The sequence below is a fragment of the Labeo rohita genome, chromosome 25 (genome assembly GCF_022985175.1).
Source record: "Labeo rohita strain BAU-BD-2019 chromosome 25, IGBB_LRoh.1.0, whole genome shotgun sequence".
Classification (NCBI taxonomy): Eukaryota; Metazoa; Chordata; class Actinopteri; order Cypriniformes; family Cyprinidae; genus Labeo; species Labeo rohita.
In genome coordinates this window covers 12,567,929-12,585,628 of record NC_066893.1, presented here as the reverse complement: position 1 = coordinate 12,585,628, position 17,700 = coordinate 12,567,929, and the positions used below count along the sequence as shown (strand labels likewise).

General features: G+C 34.5%; 1 protein-coding gene, 1 long non-coding RNA gene and 1 other non-coding gene across 5 annotated transcripts in view; 1 reads left to right on the top strand and 2 right to left on the bottom strand.

Annotated features, from left to right (window-relative positions):
- Positions 1 to 717: 717 nt before the first annotated feature.
- The window catches only part of erc1a (ELKS/RAB6-interacting/CAST family member 1a), a 38,406-nt gene continuing 21,423 nt past the window's right edge, over positions 718 to 17,700 (top strand). For 2 of the 3 annotated variants that reach the window (XM_051100221.1, XM_051100220.1), the window contains exons 1-11: positions 719 to 1,217; positions 3,349 to 4,201; positions 8,706 to 9,083; positions 11,279 to 11,353; positions 11,833 to 11,988; positions 12,070 to 12,237; positions 12,317 to 12,484; positions 14,525 to 14,662; positions 14,847 to 14,987; positions 16,869 to 17,009; positions 17,227 to 17,420. In XM_051100221.1, coding sequence (XP_050956178.1) covers positions 3,515 to 4,201; positions 8,706 to 9,083; positions 11,279 to 11,353; positions 11,833 to 11,988; positions 12,070 to 12,237; positions 12,317 to 12,484; positions 14,525 to 14,662; positions 14,847 to 14,987; positions 16,869 to 17,009; positions 17,227 to 17,420 — 2,246 coding nt within the window. In that variant the 5' untranslated portion in view covers positions 719 to 1,217; positions 3,349 to 3,514. Of the gene's footprint in view, positions 1,218 to 3,348; positions 4,202 to 8,705; positions 9,084 to 11,278; positions 11,354 to 11,832; positions 11,989 to 12,069; positions 12,238 to 12,316; positions 12,485 to 14,524; positions 14,663 to 14,846; positions 14,988 to 16,868; positions 17,010 to 17,226; positions 17,421 to 17,700 lie in introns of all 3 variants that reach the window. The other variant, XR_007825817.1, reaches the window with a different exon arrangement.
- LOC127157168 (U4atac minor spliceosomal RNA) lies at positions 11,634 to 11,765 on the bottom strand. The gene has a single exon (XR_007825850.1). It is a non-coding gene; the product is annotated as a U4atac minor spliceosomal RNA (small nuclear RNA).
- On the bottom strand, positions 16,401 to 17,231 carry LOC127157035 (uncharacterized). Its single transcript, XR_007825820.1, has 2 exons — positions 17,045 to 17,231; positions 16,401 to 16,958 (listed from the first exon to the last, which is right to left on the bottom strand). It is a non-coding gene; the product is annotated as an uncharacterized LOC127157035 (long non-coding RNA).

The window sequence follows — 17,700 nt, the reverse complement described above, 5'->3', positions numbered from 1 at the left end:
TTTTATGCATATATATTAATATATACAATATTCTGAAACATAAATGCATCATTATTTCTTTTTCTTGTTTTTTTTTTTTACAAAAACATGTTATAATGTATTCTATTGCATTCTATTGCCCTCACTATAAAAACTACAGAGCTTTGATCATAAAACCAAGCATTTATTATTGGTATTTATGTGCAAGTGATATTGTGCATTTTATGTAAGTAGTCTGTTATATAAAAATCATTGATTCATATTACAAGCGATCATAATCTCAGCATAAAACTGATGTGTTTTTTCCTCCTTAGTATTCTCAGGATACTATATGAGTCATAAAAGCTTAATGTATCAAATATGAAACAAAACACAACACATATTCAAATATTATTATTTTTTTTTTTGTAAAATGTTTGATAAAATATTCCATTTTGTTTGTTTGGCTTTACAGGGTTAAGAAGCCAAATGAAAATAGAACTTTAAGTTACGATACAGTAGACTTATGTTAAGCATGGAAGTGTGTTGTGATTTAAATTAAAGTACATGGTTGAATAAAACACATGGGAGCATATAACTACACCTAGCATAAGTGTGAGTAAATGACGACAGAATGTCCATTTTGTGTGAACTGTCCCTTTAAGAGGGATCAAACCCCACCAACTGGCGTTTATCTCGGTTCTTTATCTATAAACTGACTGGGAGGTGATAAAGTGTGGCTTAGAAATTTACATGGTTCAGAGCAGGATGACTATTCAGAGATGCAAACAAAGATAATATCATAAGCCTATAGGGCATAGCATGGCATATGCATGAAACTGACTTATTTATTTATTTTTAATTAACTATACACATTTTGTCAAATTTAGACGAATTGCATATAAGAAATCGAACATATTTGTTTAAAAATATTTAAATAATACAAGTTCTGAAAATGTACACTACATAAAGAATATCGCAGTTTAACGTAATTTTTGTGAGATTAAGTATTTTACGATTTTTTTTTAAACAAAATGACCTTCGTAGCATGGCGTTGGCATTTCAGAGGCGAGTGTTGTGAGCGCGCAGCGTAGGCGTTACGTCACTGAAGTCCTCCAGCTCTGGGAAGATGCTGGTGTGTGTCTGCAAATAATAAAATCATAAAGCAATACAAAGAAAAATAGGCCGCTTCCTCTCTATCAGACATCTAGTGGACAGACGGTCGTTACATATTGGATGAAACAGACCAGCTGCACAAGGTAAAAAGATTTCTTTTTGGAAAAAACCCTATTGTGGTTTATAATAAAATAGTAAATGCTCGTATATGTTACGGTTATTCAACATATACATATAGTGATATTCAAATAGCGCCTCTCATTTACTGTCGCATTTGCTGGACAGCTATTACTAACAAAAGAGAAGGCAAATGTGTTAAGCCATGCAATGGTGGAGAAGAAGGACATTGAGGGAGGATGCTCAGGATTGTGGCTGAGCGATTGCAGGGCTGAATTTTACGGAACATTAGGTTTAGTATATCCGTAATCTAAATTGTACTGATATAGAAATTGTAGGCTGTAATTTTGCGCATTTGCAAGTCTTATTGACGAGGTGTGTGGGAAATGCCGACGCTTCTGGTTGGATTGTCAGCGCTGTGAATAGCCTTCACCTAAATACACAGCATTATTAAATCGACAGCGATGAACACTGAATATCTGTTGTCTTAAAATATATATCATCTACTGAGTATCCCATTATAACGTTGGCTTAGCCGTTGACATTAGATGTTTGATAACCTTGGAGTGTGAGCCTACAATAAAATCCCACCTTTCCTTCGATTCACTCTTTCGGTGTGTAAATGGGAGAAGCCTTATTACATTATCAAGCTTGTGAATTATTTTTGTATATGAGAGGAATTGTCTATAGCAGGAGCCAGATTTCTATTACGAACAATAGTAATGTTATAGTGACTGACTGAACATATAGCTGTTTTGCTTATTGTTAAAATCAGTGTTAAGGATTTACTTCATTTGCTGGCTTTTAAAAACATTTTTAAACATGGCAGGCCTCAAAATGAACAATTATAGCTGTAAGTATACCTACTAAATCAAATTAGCATTACATATTCGTAAATTATGCCCAAGATACCAATAAACATTAATACTGTATTCAAATACACAGTACAGTCTACCATCTAGTTTCTAGATTTCTAGTAACATTCACCTTTTGCAGAACTTATCATCTTAGAATTTAGTGTTTCTAATCAAAAAGACTTCAAAACTGACATCTGAGACAGATATCTGACAGGTACAGGTCATTTTGGGGTTTGTTTAGCCACTAAATCCATTTCAGATAGGCCTGGAATAAAATACACTACGAGTCAAAAGATTTTTAATGTTTTCTAAAGAATTCTGTTCGCCAAGCCTGCATTTATTTGATCCAAAATACAGCAAAAGCAGTAATATTGTGAGATATTTTTACTATTTACAATAACTGCTTAAATATATATTTTAAAATGTAATTTATTCCTGTGACAAAGCTAAATTTTCAGCATCATTACTCCATTCTCCAGTGTCACATGATCCTTCAGAAATCATTTTAATATGCTGATTTGCTGTTTTTTTAATGATTATTATTATTAGCAATATTTAAAACAGTTGAGTACATTTTTTTAGGATTCTTCGATGAAAAGAAAGATCCAAAGATCAGCATTTATCTGAAATAAAAAGCTTTTGTAACATTATATACTATACCATTCAAAAGCTTAAAGTCAGTATCATTTTTTTTTCAGATAATTATAGAAATTAATACTTTTATTTAGCAAGGATGCTTTAAATTGATCAAAAGTGATGATAAAGACATTTATAATGTTAAAAAAACCTTTTTTTTAGATAGATAAATGCTGTTCTTCTTGAACGTTCTATTCATCAAAGAAACCTGAAAAAAACCTACTTTGCTGTTTTCAACATAATGTATGTTTTTTGAGCAGCAAATCAGAATATTATAATGATTTCTGAAGGGTCATGTGACTGGAGTAATGATGCTAAAAATTCAGTTTTGAAATCGCAGGAATAAATTACATTTTAAAATATATTTAAATAGAAAGCTGTAAAATATTTAAAGTTTACTGTTTTTGCTTTACTTTGGTGAGCAGAAGAGTTTTTTTAAAAAACATTAAAAATCTTACTGTTCAAAAACTTTTGACTGGTAATGTCTAAATATATCAAACAGTAGATGTAATGAATTCAAAATGTTCGAATACACCCACATTTTAAATGTTTGGTGCAATTTTTAGCTTCAAAATGATGTATGTCGTATGGCAGAGACTGTCACATCATCTCTTATGTGATTATAGTATTATTGTGTGTTTTGCCTTTTTATTTCATTTTACAGGCCACCATAGTTGCTCTGTTTGACAGAAAGATAGAGAAGACCCGCCTTTGCTTGACAAGACACATTCCTTACACTTGAGACGAAGATGACCTGGCCTGTTTATTAGCACATTCCTTCACATAAAATTTTTGGTGGGTTCCCTTGCTTGCACTCTAAGCCTGCCAATATGTATGGAAGTTCACGCTCGGTGAGCAAAATGGACAGTAATCACGGTGGCGGTCGAAACAACCAGGGCAACTCTGGACGCTCGCCACGGCTGCCTCGTTCACCCCGTATGGGCCACCGGCGCACCAACAGCATGGGGGGCAGCGGTGGAGGCCCAGGCGGCTCTGGAGGCAAGACGTTGTCCATGGAGAACATTCAATCTCTCAATGCCGCCTACGCCACATCAGGCCCGATGTACATGAGCGACAACGAGGTCGCGATTGGCACCTCCTCTGACCTCCCTAAAAGCGGTGTAGCGACGGGACGCTTTGGAGGCAGCATTCCTTACGGGGTCAGAGGAACGGTTACGGGCAGCACGCCGGACATGGCCATGGTGCCAGCGGTGTCCACCGACTCCATGGGCTTTGGAGGGGAGATCCACGCGGCGTCAACCGTCCCTCACTCGCTACGCCAGGCGAGGGACAACACCATTATGGAGCTCCAAGCCCAGCTCAAAGAGTTGCTGAGGGAGAACGAGCTCCTTCGGAAAGAGATCGAGGTGAAGGAGAGCAAGCTCAGCTCCTCTATGAGCTCCATCAAAAGCTTCTGGAGCCCGGAGCTGAAGAAGGAACGTGCGCTGCGCAAGGACGAGGCGTCCAAAATAGTAGTGTGGAAGGAGCAGTACCGCGCTGTGCAAGACGAGACACAGGTGGGTAAATCTGGCAGGATATGCTTGTTTTTTAAGTATAAGTGGACGTTTATTGCTGGTCGGAGAGCTGTTTTGTGGTTTCAATGGGATTTAGGATTAAAGCGTGTGCTTAAAGGAATCTAGTTTTAAATTAGGATCCTAGATAAGTACTAAAAGGCACTGTATATCTATGAAAGTGTACTTCTGTCTAGAATTAGATGTAAGGCCTGTTCACAGCAAGGAGGGTAACTATACATTTTTTTTTTAGCATATGAAAGTCCACATCTCAACTGTAACGATAATGACACAAAAGAACAATGACATTGAAACCAGTTCCAAAACATTTTATTTTTCCACCCAAGCAGGTGAACGATAAAAACATTGACATCAATTAACAGCCAATCAGAATCTGACTTTAAATGGCTGTACTACTTTTGCTATGCCATATGTCATATATATGCAAATTATTAGGGATGCACAATATTATAACTTAACAGTCTGCCTTCTTTGTTTCAATGCCGGAGCAGTGATGTAAATTAGACAAGAACATCTCCGATTGAGCGATTGAGGTGTTGAATGTAATAATGAACATAGTGGTCGTCATTTACTCCCGATCTGCTGAATCCGAGCTGAATCATTTACATCCGAGCTGCTGAAGATGCAGTAGATTACGTTTGTTTGTGAAGGGAATGCGCCTCCCGATCTACATATATCCGTCTATGTTTGCGCAAATCATTCCTGATCCAGCTTCACTTACAGCAGAAGTGAGTATATAGGTTTTTTTTTTATGAATCTTTGCGATTGTCTTTACTAATAATGTGCTAGTTAGCAAGTTTAGCGGCTAAATGCATCTAAAGTAAACAGGCTCGTCACTCCACAGAGAGAAGAGAGGGGCGGGGCAAACAGTGCTCATTTGCATTTAAAGCAGCCTCGACCAGAATGAGATGATTTTTGCAGAGCTGATTTTGGCAAGGTAAAAAGGGTGTTGTTTTACACAATCATTGAGAATTTTTAACCAAAGTACATTATAGACTTTTCATTAAGACCCTAAAGAATCATATCAACTTGTGGAAAATGGGCATCCTATGACCCCTTTAAAAAAGGAAATAAAAAAAAGACAAAAGCACATAAAAATCAAAAACTATAATACTATAATATATCTATAATATATACCAAAATAGCTAAGAACAAAATAGCATTGCACATCAGATGCATTTCTTTCAAGTCTAAAAATTCAAACACCTTTGTATAATAAGAAAGCTAAATGTTCAATTAACTACTCATAAAGTACAGTAGATGACACAGTGCATAATGTATAGTGTACAGTAAAATATTTGGGACACATCTTATTCAACTTATCAGCACATAAATAGAATCTTGACCTGGGCTTTGTTTGAAATGGACACTACTACACTACTCATACTACTTGTGCAATATGTAATATGTAAAATATGTATTATACAGAGCACACTGTGTTGGGTAGTGTAATATCTGTGAAATCACAAATATTTTTCATCTTTTTGATAACTATTCAAGATGAAAAAAATGGAGATGATAACTTGATATTAATTTAATAGTAAGAAGTATACTGGTAAACAGTGTTTAGTAATTAATATAATAGTATTTAATTCTGATCCTGATATGCATGTGTCAGGTAGAACTGGCCATCTAGACCAGCCTAAACCAGCTAAAACCTGCAAACCATCTTAAATTGGGTGCTGCTAACTATTTATAGACAACGATGATATAATCATCACATTTTCACTGCATCACTGCATTTTCATAGATTTCTAGGAGTGAGAATTGCGTGATTAAAGAACCAGCTCATCTTCAGACGAGAAGGAAAAGTCTACCTCCGCTGTGAGGTGACGCTAATGGCCAATCCCGAAATGGACATCCTGGTCCTGCTGCGTGCGGCTCACTGCTGAGTTGACTGCCTGAATTCCTGCAAGCCACAATATGTTCAATGTGCAATACGTCTGAGCTAATTAAGGATGAAACTCTGTTTTCTGATATTCAACTGCTCTTTTAAATATACTGGGATGAGTTTTGATAGCAGTGACAGTGGTGTCCTCCATCTATTTTCCATCCCTTATTTGAATGATTAGCTTCAAACTGTGATTCACTGCAACATGGCTGTCATGACAGATTTCCAGACGAAGGGGCGTACAGCACTAAGCTAATGACGGCTTGGTTATTCACTCTAAGCATAATCAGCATTATCACGCTCCTCACACCGTTCGCTCGAGATTGAAATTAACACGCGAATCATCAGAGAGCTCTGATTCTGTATGTGTTATTTGGTGATTCTTGGCAAGTCGTTTTGTGCCTGTTGGGCTTAATGAGACCTTACCATTAATTATGGCACAGTTGAGTATGTGTGTGTGTATGATTAAGAAAATGTATAATTATTGTTGTTCAGTCGCCTTTTGGCTGACATCAAGTTTGGAGCATAGTAGTCACATCTGAAAGGATGAATTTAGAATATAGAAAGTTTGAGTCTTAGCACACATGTATTTTTGTCTTTGCCAAATTTACAACTGGTGCTCAGGACAAATGTGTAATGGACTGTAGATAAAAAGCTTCTTAAAGGAGAAGTTCACTTCCAGAACAAAAACTTACAGATAATGTACTCACCCCCTTGTCATCCAAGATATTAATGTCTTTCTTTCTTCAGTCGTAAAGAAATTATGCTTTTTGAGGAAAACATTTCAGCATTTTTCTCCATATAATGGACTGGTATGGTGCCCCGATTGTGAACTTCCAAAATGCAGTTTAAATGAGCTTCAAACAATCTCAAATACGGTCGTAAGCGATCCCAGCCGAGGAAGAAGGGTCTTATCTAACGAAACGATCGGTTATTTTAATTAAAAAAATACAATTTAAATACTTTTTTAACCTCAAACGCTCGTCTTGTCTTGGTCTGCCTGAACTCTGTGTATTCTGGTTCAAGACAGTTAAGGTATGTTGAAAAACTCCCAGTGTATTTTCTCCCTCAACGTATTATTTCAAAATCATCCTACATCGCTACAGAAGTACCAACCCAGTACCGAAGATCAAACACCCTTAAAAAAAACGTAAAACAGCGATGTAGGATGATTTTGAAGTTGCGGGAGGACATGAGATGGGAGTTTTTTGACACACCCTAACTGTGATGAACCGGAAAAAAACAGAGTTCAGGCAGAGTAAGACAAGACGAGCGTTTGACATTAAAAAGTATACAAATGTTATTTTTTTAGGAAAATAACCGATCGTTTTGCTAGATAAGACCTTTCTTCCTCGACTGGGATCATTTACAACTGCATTTGAAGCCGCATTTAAACTGCATTTTGGAAGTTCAAACTCAGGGCACCATAGAAGTCCACTATATGGAGAAAAATCCTGAAATGTTTTCCTCAAAAGACATAATTTCTTTACGACTGAAGAAAGAAAGGCATGAATATCTTGGATAACAAGGGGTGAGTATATTATATTGCTCTGGAAGTGAGCTTCTCCTTTAAAGGCACAATTCACCACAAAATGAAAATTTCAGCCATTATTTATTCACTTTTGTTGTTGTTGGAAACCTGAACCCAAAAGGAAAAGTTATATTTCATCCAAGCAAATTGACGCATTTGTGTAAAAATATACAACAGTTAGCGGAAGCTATAGATTATGGTTTACTAAGTTTAAAATATGGACATTTTTCTTGCAAAAATGCATCGATTCACTTTAAAAGGCCCTTATTAACCCCCTGGAGCTGTGTGGAGTACTTTTATGATGGATGGATGCACTTTTTTGGGCTTCAAAATCTCAACAGCCATTCACTGGCATTATAAAGCTTGGAAGAGCCAGGACATTTTTAATAGAACTCCAACTGTGTTTGTCTGAAAGAAGAAAGTCATATACACCTATGATGGGCTTGAGGGTGAATAAATCATGGGGTCATTTTTATTTTTGGGTGAACTGTCACTTTAAGCTAAATATAAGAATATATGACTTGAAAAACTCTTCTGAAGCCATATGATTGCTTTATGTGAATAACTGATTGAAATATAAACTGTTATTTGCTGAAAAAGTAGTAGTAGTAGTAGTTACAAATGAGATGTTTACATTATAACTGTTCTCAGTACTTACTCGTATTACTGCTTCTATGAAAGATGATGCTTTAGATTGAACTGTGTTCACTGATGAATAAAGAGAAGCTTTCTATGAGATGCCATTATAAATAATAGCATCACAGCTGATAAACTATCATGTGAAACTTCTTGGCTGTTCACTTCCAGAACAAAAATTGACAGATAATTTACTCACCCCCTTGTCATCCAAGATGTTCATGTCTTTCTTTCTTCATTTGTAAAGAAATTATGTTTTTTGAGAAAACCATTTCAGGATTTCTCTCCATATAGTGGACTTCAATGGTGTCCGTGAGTTTGAACGTCCAAAATGCAGTTTAAATGCAGCTTCAAAGGACTCTGAATGATCCACTTCATTTCTGAAGGCATTGTGAGTAATATTACATATTATTCTCTTCTATCCATCGTAGCACTTGCAGACAACCGTGCAGGCGCTGCAGGCCGAACTGCGTATCCAGCGCGACTTGAACCAGCTACTCCAGCCACCTGGGGAGCCACTGGCCTGCGAGCCTAGCGAGGAGCAGGAGCGGCAGGCTCGAGAGGTATTCTTGCTCCGCCGTACCCTGGAGGAGATGGAGGTTCGCCTGGAGACCCAGCGGCAGACGCTAGTTGCTCGCGATGAGTCAGTCAAAAAGCTCCTGGAGATGTTGCACAGCAAGGGACCCTCCACTAAAGCGAGCGAAGAGGATCATGAGCGCACACGTCGCCTCGCAGATGCAGAGATGCACGCACACCACCTGGAGAACCTTCTAGAACAGCGTGATAAAGAGCTAGCGGCTTTGAGAGAGGTGTGTGCTAGCTAGTTTGAAATATAAATGAATTAAATGATATAATATGCTACAAACAGTGTTGCATGGTGCACAAATAAGCTAAAATATAAATAAATGTAAATAGGGTAATATTGTATATACACTACCAGTCAAAAGTTTTTGAACAGTAAAATTTTTTTTGTTTTTTTTTAAAGAAGTCTTTTCTGCTCACCAAGCCTGCATTTATTTGATGCAAAAGCAGTAATATTGTGAAGTATTTTTACTATTTAAAATAACTGCTTTCTATCTGAATATATTTTAAAATGTAATTTACTCCTGTAATCAAAGCTAAATTTTCAGCATTATTACTCCAGCCTTCAGTGTCACGATCCATCAGAAATCTGCTGTTGAAGAAACATTTATTATTATTTTTTATCAATATTTAAAACAATTGAGTACATTTTTTCAGGATTCTTTGATGAATAGAAAGATCAGCATTTATCTGAAATAAAAAGCTTTCGTAACATTATACACTATATACCATGCAAAAGCTTTGAGTCAGTTCAATTTTTTCTTTTTTTTGAGAAAGAAATTACAGAAATTCATACTTTTATTTAGCAAGGATGCTTTAAATTGATCAAAAGTGATGATAAAGACATTTATAATGTTACAGAAGATTTATATTTAAGACAAATGCTGTTCTTCCGAACTTTCTATTCATCAAAGAATCCTGAAAAAATTATACACAGCTGTTTTTCAAATAATAATAATACTACATGTGTGTTGTTTTTTTTTTTTTTCTGAAGGATCATGTGACTGGAGTAATGATGGTAAAAATTCAGCTTTGAATCACAGAATAAATTAAATTAATTAAATTAAATAATAAAAATATTTCAATTTTTTTGCTGTACTTTGGGTCAAATAAATGCAGGCTTGGTGAGCAGAAGAGGCTTCTTTAAAAAACATTTAAAATCTTAAAATAACTTTTGACTGGTAGTGTATATATTTATATATATTTTATATTACATATATTACTCTATGTAGTAGTAGGGTAATGTTTTATTAAATTAAAAAATATATGTGAAAAATAATATATAATATATATATATATATATATATATATATATATACACTGCCCTCCAAATGTTCGGTAACACCCTAGAAAAGGGGTTTTGGACAATATTTGCATAAATCCTTTTTAATTTGTGATAATTTTGCACTGATAAGGGACAACACAAACTACGAAAACATATTTTATTACAGAAACAGTTTATACATAGAAAAAACTTACATTTTTGATTCATCAAAACATTCACCATTAGCAGCTATTACAGCTCTGCATAATCTGGGCCTAAATTCATTGTATACTAAACTTAATTGCCAATCGATTGTTGAAGCTATTAAGGTGTGCCGACCCAAAAATCTTTTAAAAACATGGGCTAAGTTTAAACCAGTAACCAGACATCACAGCTGGCAAAGAGCCATGTCTGACTTTGACATGTATATATTGCCATTATTATGTAATCAAAATGAAAATTATTATTGCTGGTCTTCAATGATAATGTCAAGTTACTTTAATGTATTTGCACCAAAAAATGCTAAGGATTTATGCTGATATCGTCCAAAACCACAATTTGCCAGGGGTGTTTCCGAACTTTTGGAGGGCAGTGTATTATAATAAGTTAAATGTTTAAACTGTATTTTAAGATAATAGAGTTTGAATAACTTGGGTAATGGTTGCTGAAATGACAAACCTCATATAAAATGAATAGGAAATAAAACAGCTCATTCAATATTAACTATGACCTCCTGAGGTTGACAAGCAACATTTTCTGAAGGTTAAGCACCTCCTTTCACTGAACAAAAAAGACATAAAAAAGACATTTTTAAAAAAGTTTCAGGCCCTATTTGTGATAAGTGCCATATACAATCAACCGACTGCAGTGAATTAAAGCAGAAAGACTATTCTCTCTTCATGGTCCATTAGACCACATTCAGTCGCATAATGACCACAGCCATTCTCCTCGAAGTACAAAAAACTAGGATACTTAATTGAACTAGATAGCAGGAGACCCTATTTGTACCTATAATAGAGTACAGCTCCTGCAATGTAATAGAGAATTCAGCCAAAACTAAACAGCGCTGCTCTCCCTCAAGGTATGATGAAATATCTGAGAGCTCTATTTCTGGCTCTGGTGTGAAGGAAGTGCCAACCATGTGTCTTTAATTTCCAGGAGCTGCATCGTCGCCTCGAGGGGACGCCAGAGACTACGAAAACCAAAGCTCTTCAGACTGTAATTGAGATGAAGGTAGTGCTTATTACGGAAATAATATGCTTTGAAAGGTTCACCAAAAAATGAAAATTCTGTCATTAATTACTCACCCTCATGTCGTTCCAAACCCGTAAGACCTCCGGTCATCTTCAAAACACAAATTAAGATATTTTTGAGGAAATCCGAGAGCTTTCTCACCCATCTTAAATGTGTCAGTTGTTGCTGTCTATGCAGGGTCAGAAGGCTCTCGGATTTCCTCAAAAATTTCCTCAAAAATAAAATAAAAAGCCTGACTCTCTAACCATTAGGCCATGTCTGCCCCCAAAATTGCACCATAGCCTAAACATAGATAGTTCAGGTGATGCGGGTGGTGTTGGTAAGGTGTTAGCAGGGATGTTCTCACTAGACGTTCATTGAACAGCCCAATCCACCCCCAGACAAGGAAGGTAGACACCAATGATGTCTGACATAGACACCAATAATGTCTAACATCATATTTTTGATGCGTCTCTCAGGATTCTCAGATCAGTTCTCTAGAGCGGGGCCTCAGAGAGCTGGAGGACCAGGTCATGATGCTCCGCTCCAGTAGCATGCTTAGCTGTGAGGAACGGCAGGAGGAGGCCAAGCAGATGGAGGTCTACCGCAACCACACCAAGTTCATGAAGAACAAGGTACTGCTTTAGAAGAACACATCCGAATTAGATTTATATGTGAATATGTATAAACAAATCTTGAATAATTCTGTTATGTAGATGGACCAAGTCAAGCAAGACCTTTCCAGGAAGGACACCCAGCTCCTTGGCTTGCAGACCAAGCTTGAGACCCTGACTAACCAGTTCTCTGACAGCAAACAGCATATTGAGGTGCTCAAGGAGTCTCTGACTGCCAAAGAACAACGTGCTGCTATTCTACAGACAGAGGTAGGAGATCAGGCCAGTGGTTGGGCTTCACCCATCACACTAGCAGATTCTCTGAGCGTTGCATACAATTGTTTTGCAGGTGGACGCTCTGAGGTTGCGTCTGGAGGAGAAGGAGACCATGTTAAACAAAAAGAGTAAGCAAATCCAGGAGATGTCCGAAGAAAAGAGCACACTCAATGGAGAAATCCATGATCTGAAGGACATGCTGGAGGTCAAGGAACGTAAAGTCAACGTACTTCAGAAAAAAGTGAGGACTGGATTTCAGCAATACAGTGATTTATTTATTTTTTATTTTACTTTTCATTACATGGAACTGTTGATAACAATGAAAGAAATGTTCTTTTATTACATTTGTCAGAATTTAGTCACCATATCCACTATCCTTAAAGAGACAGTTCATCCAAAAAATGAAAATCCTGTCATTAATTACTCATGTTGCCTTAATGTCGTTCCAAACCCATGAGACGTTCGTTCATTTTCAGAACACAAATTAAGATATTTTTGATGAAATCCGAGAGCTTTGTGACCCTGCATAGACAGCAACGCAACTGACACGTTCAAGGCCCAAAAAGATAATAAGGACATTATTAAAATTAAGCTATGAGAGAACTTTTTGTGTGCAAAGAACAAAAAATAATGACTTTATTCAACAATTTCTCTCTCGGATTTCATTAAAAATATCTTAATTTGTGTTCTGAAAATGAACGAAGTTCTTATGGGTTTGGAGTGACAAGAGGGTGAGTAATTAATGAGAGATTTTTAATTTTTGTGTGAACTTACCCTTTAAAAATATTGAAGGTGCGAAAGTCATGCATGTCATAAAAAAATTAATAACAAATAATTAATATTGGTAAATTAATGATAAAGCCATAAATCAGACAGATAGTGATTTAGAGATTATAGACAAATGATAAAAATTATATATATAGTAGTTATAAATAAATAAACATACCACCACAATAACAAAAATATATAAAATAAAATAGAAAAGGATAGATAGATAGATAGATAGATAGATAAAAAATAATAATAAATAAACACAACAATACTACTGCAAATAATAATATTAATATTAATAATACTATTACTGCTGCTAGTAATTCTACTGCTGCTAAAAACAAAAATAAACAAAACAAACGTAAAAAATAGCTAATAAAAAAAAAGAATAAAAATACAAATTATGACTACTACAACTTATACATATTCATGTTCCCCATATAACTTTAAGCATGAACAAAGAATGAAAATAATAAAGACAGCAATCCTGAGTAAAATGATATTTGGATGTTTACCAATACAATTTCTCACAAACTACAGTTATTGCTATTGTGAATCCAAAGTAAATTAATATTGGGCTTTTTTATACAACAAAAAATTATTCATGGTATTTTAGCAGAAACTAACTATTACCATTCTGGAATTTGATATGGACGCGTCCAGAATAGCAGTTTTTTAACTATTAAAATACTAGTTTTAAATTAAAACGATCCAGAAAAGTATAAAAGTATGATGTCAATTAAATACTAATATTTATTATGAAGTATCTTAGTGTTCATTTCATTAGCTAAAACAATGACGAATAATGTGAGTTGACAAGCTTTTTTCCCATGACTAAAACGAGACGATGACGAGAAAACAGTAAGGTAGTAATAAACGATAACTGTGATTTTATCACCATGCAATATCGTTGATGATAAAAGACGAAACTAAAATCTTTACCAAAACCTATTTTTATTTTTGTCGCAAAATGAACTAAAATAAAAAAGGACACAAAATATTAGTATTTAGGTAATTAGTTAAGTGCAATACCTGATACCCAAAAATAAATTTCTCAAATGACAACAATCATTACGATTATTAATATATATGTATATATATATTTTATAATTAGTTTAACCATTATACAGCATGACAAAAAAGTATTCATATGATTTTCATGAATAAAATTTTATTAATTAAAATGTATAGATATTTAGTTGACTAAAACTTGACTATACAAAAACAGGACAAGTTTGACTAAATATGATAATAACTAAAAAGTGACACAGGACTAAGACTAATTCAAAAGACTAAGACTAAATTAAAAATGGCTGTCAAAATTAACACTTAATTATCTTAAAGAATTATTAGAATGTATTTTCCCAAAATGCTAATAACTGTTTTTCTTCAAATGCAAGAAATACTATTAAAAGCACTCTTAGAAAATGTTGAACATTCACTACATTTCATGAATATTTGTAAGAAAAGGTCAATTCACATAAATCTTATATCAACTCCTGTGTGTCAGATTGAAAACCTGCAGGAGCAGCTGAGGGATAAAGAGAAGCAGATGAGCAGCCTTAGAGAGCGGGTGAAGTCCCTGCAGACAGACACGTCTAATACAGACACGGCCCTCACTACACTGGAGGACTCACTGGCTGAGAAGGTGAGCATCACCTCTAGAGGACGCTACACCACCGGACTACAGGACCAATCGCTGGTGCACTTCCAAATGGCATCAGCATGGTCGTATCTTGGAGTCGAAATGTCTGTTCTTAGTTATAAACATCTCATGTTCGTTGTATATGCTTTCTTTCTGGCACCGTGTTAATGTGTCCACTTGTAAACAGGAACGTATTATTGAGCGCCTGAAAGAGCAACGTGACCGCGAGGAGCGAGAGAAGGCAGAGGAGCTGGACAACAGTAAAAAAGAGCTGAGGGAGTTAAAGGAGAAAGTCAGCATGCTGCAGGGAGATCTGTCAGACCGAGAGGTTAGAGATCACCAAACAGTCCTGAAGGATGACTGGAAACACCATTAAAAGCACATAACAAGATTATGAAAATATTTTCAGCTATAGATAAATGTTTAGTCAAATTATCTGTGCAAAATACACTACTCAGAATAATGTATTTTGTCTTTTGTTCAATAAATAGATAGGTAGATAGATAAAGAAGTAAAAATAAGAATAAGAACGTACTATTGGCCAATGAGCTTGAGATAAATAACCTTATTTATAAGTTTAGAAAATTATAAAGATGCTTTGAAAACAAATTTTAATATCTTCAGCAATTTTGCTCTCAAATAAATCTAAAATATTAATATTAAACATAAAAAATCAGATATTGTCAGGATATCTGAAACAAGTCTCATCACAGTTTTGCATTTCAAGTTAACTTCTATAATGCAGTGTTATTTTAGGATTAGGTTTTTTTAATAGTTTTTTTTATTAATAATTTGAAATGTTTTCTATATTTTCAGATTTCATTTCAATTTTAATTGTAAGTAATTTTTAGTAATTTTGTTATGTGCTTTTTATTATTATTATTTGTTAAATAGTACAATTTATTTTGTTTTATTAATTTTTATTTAAAAAAAACATGCTGTACATAAAATATGCATCTGTGAGAACCTAATTAATATTTAGTACAGTTAAACTAATGATAAGGATGTAAATCAGACATTGATATATATATATATATATATATATATATATATACATACACACACACACAAGTAATTATATATATATATATATATATATATATATATAACAAACAAACATACACCAACAATAACAAGAATATATAAAATAAAACTGAAAAAATATTTATAAAATAAAATAAAATAGAGAAATAGAGAAACAATTCCTTCTGCTACTACTGCTAAAACTAATATTAATAAAACAAAGAAAATAAATAAATGAATAAAAATAGATATGATGACTCAACTATTCATATTCATGTTCTCTATAAAACTTAATTATAAAGATTCTCTGAAAGCACGTTTTAATATCTTATGCAATTTTGCTCTCAATTAAATATAAAATATTAATATTTAACATAATTAAAAAAAACAGATATTTTCAAGCTACCTCATCACAGTTTTGCATTTTAAGTTAATCTATGTTGGAGTGTTATTTAAGGATTATTTATAGTTTTTATTAATATTTTAAATAGTCTTTTCTGTTTTCAGCTTTCATTTTAATTTTAGTTTAAGTTTTAGTTTGATTTTGTTATGTGCTATTATTTTTTTTTACTTCATTTTTATTTGTTTTATTTTTTGTTACTTATTCCAAACATTTCATATCTAATACATTTTTGCCCTTAAGTAAATCTTAAAATATGAATATTAAAGATATTCAAAAAATAAAATAAAACTCAGATATTTTCAAGATATCTGAAACAAGTCATCACAGTTTTGCATTTCAAGTTAATCTATGCTGGAGTGTTATATTAGGATTATTTATAGTTTTTATTAATATTTTAAATAGTCTTTTCTGTTTTCAGCTTTCATTTTAATTTTAGTTTAAGTTTTTAGTAATTTTATGTGCTTTATGTTATGTTTTATATTTTTTAGATTTAAATATTTCAACTGACAAAATTATTTTAATGGTTTTAGGTAACAATACTAAACATGCTAAATTCTCTTAAGGTTATTTAGATTTTTTGTTTTTACTGGAACAAGAGACAAAATACTGATTAAGAAAATGATTTGTTGTATATTCCATTTTTTTTTTCTAACATGTATAATAAAATACTTTGGAGAAATTTAAAAAAAGAAATCTGCTCATGAAGACACGTAAGGTGAACAACCTCGAAACGGGTGTTTGTTGGCTGTATACCCGAGACCTCAATGCTAAGTTTGGTTTCAGACTTCTCTGCTGGACCTCAAAGAGCATGCATCGTCGCTGGCCTCATCTGGCCTGAAGAAGGACTCCAAACTGAAAAGCCTAGAGATCGCCCTTGAGCAGAGGAGGGAGGAATGCATTAAACTTGAGAACCAACTGAAGAAGGTGAGCAAGAGCATATTTATCCAAAAGATTAGTACCTTATATACAAACAGAAATCCAATTAATTTACCATGATTCGGGAAACTGGAATGGAAACCAGTGAGTAGCTATTATAAACTGCGAAGACAAAAAACAAATGGGAGTATAAGCAAAGCTGAACATATGTGAGTTTGTGTATGTATGTGTGTGTGTGTGTGCTTTTATCATGGCAAACTATTAGGTCCAGAGTGCCGCAGCCAATGCACAGGCCAACGCAGAGATATCCGAGAGGATTTCTTCACTTGAAGCTGATGTGGCCAGACACAGAGAAGATTCGGCCAAAGCCCAGGCTGAAGTTGATCGTTTACTGGACATCCTGCGTCAGATGGAGAATGAGAAGAATGACAAGGACAGAAAAATCAGTGAGCTGGAGAGGTCAGTCAGCTTGACTTGGTGTCCCCTCTTTTAAAATCGTGGTTGTTTGTCTCGTTGGTGAAGCAGTACAAGCGTGTTACGTCTTTATCCATTTTTGCTGCCGTGTTTAAGCATCACCGTCAAAACGTTTTGACTGTCTGCGTTTGACAAGGTCAATGTTTTGACTGGGCTTCTTTCCCCTCCCTTTGAGTTTTGCTTTGAAGCACAGATCAAGTGTTTTTTTCTCACGCTGAGTGGCCTTTGAACTTCTGCTTTTTGTCTCCCTCTTTTCACTTTTTCA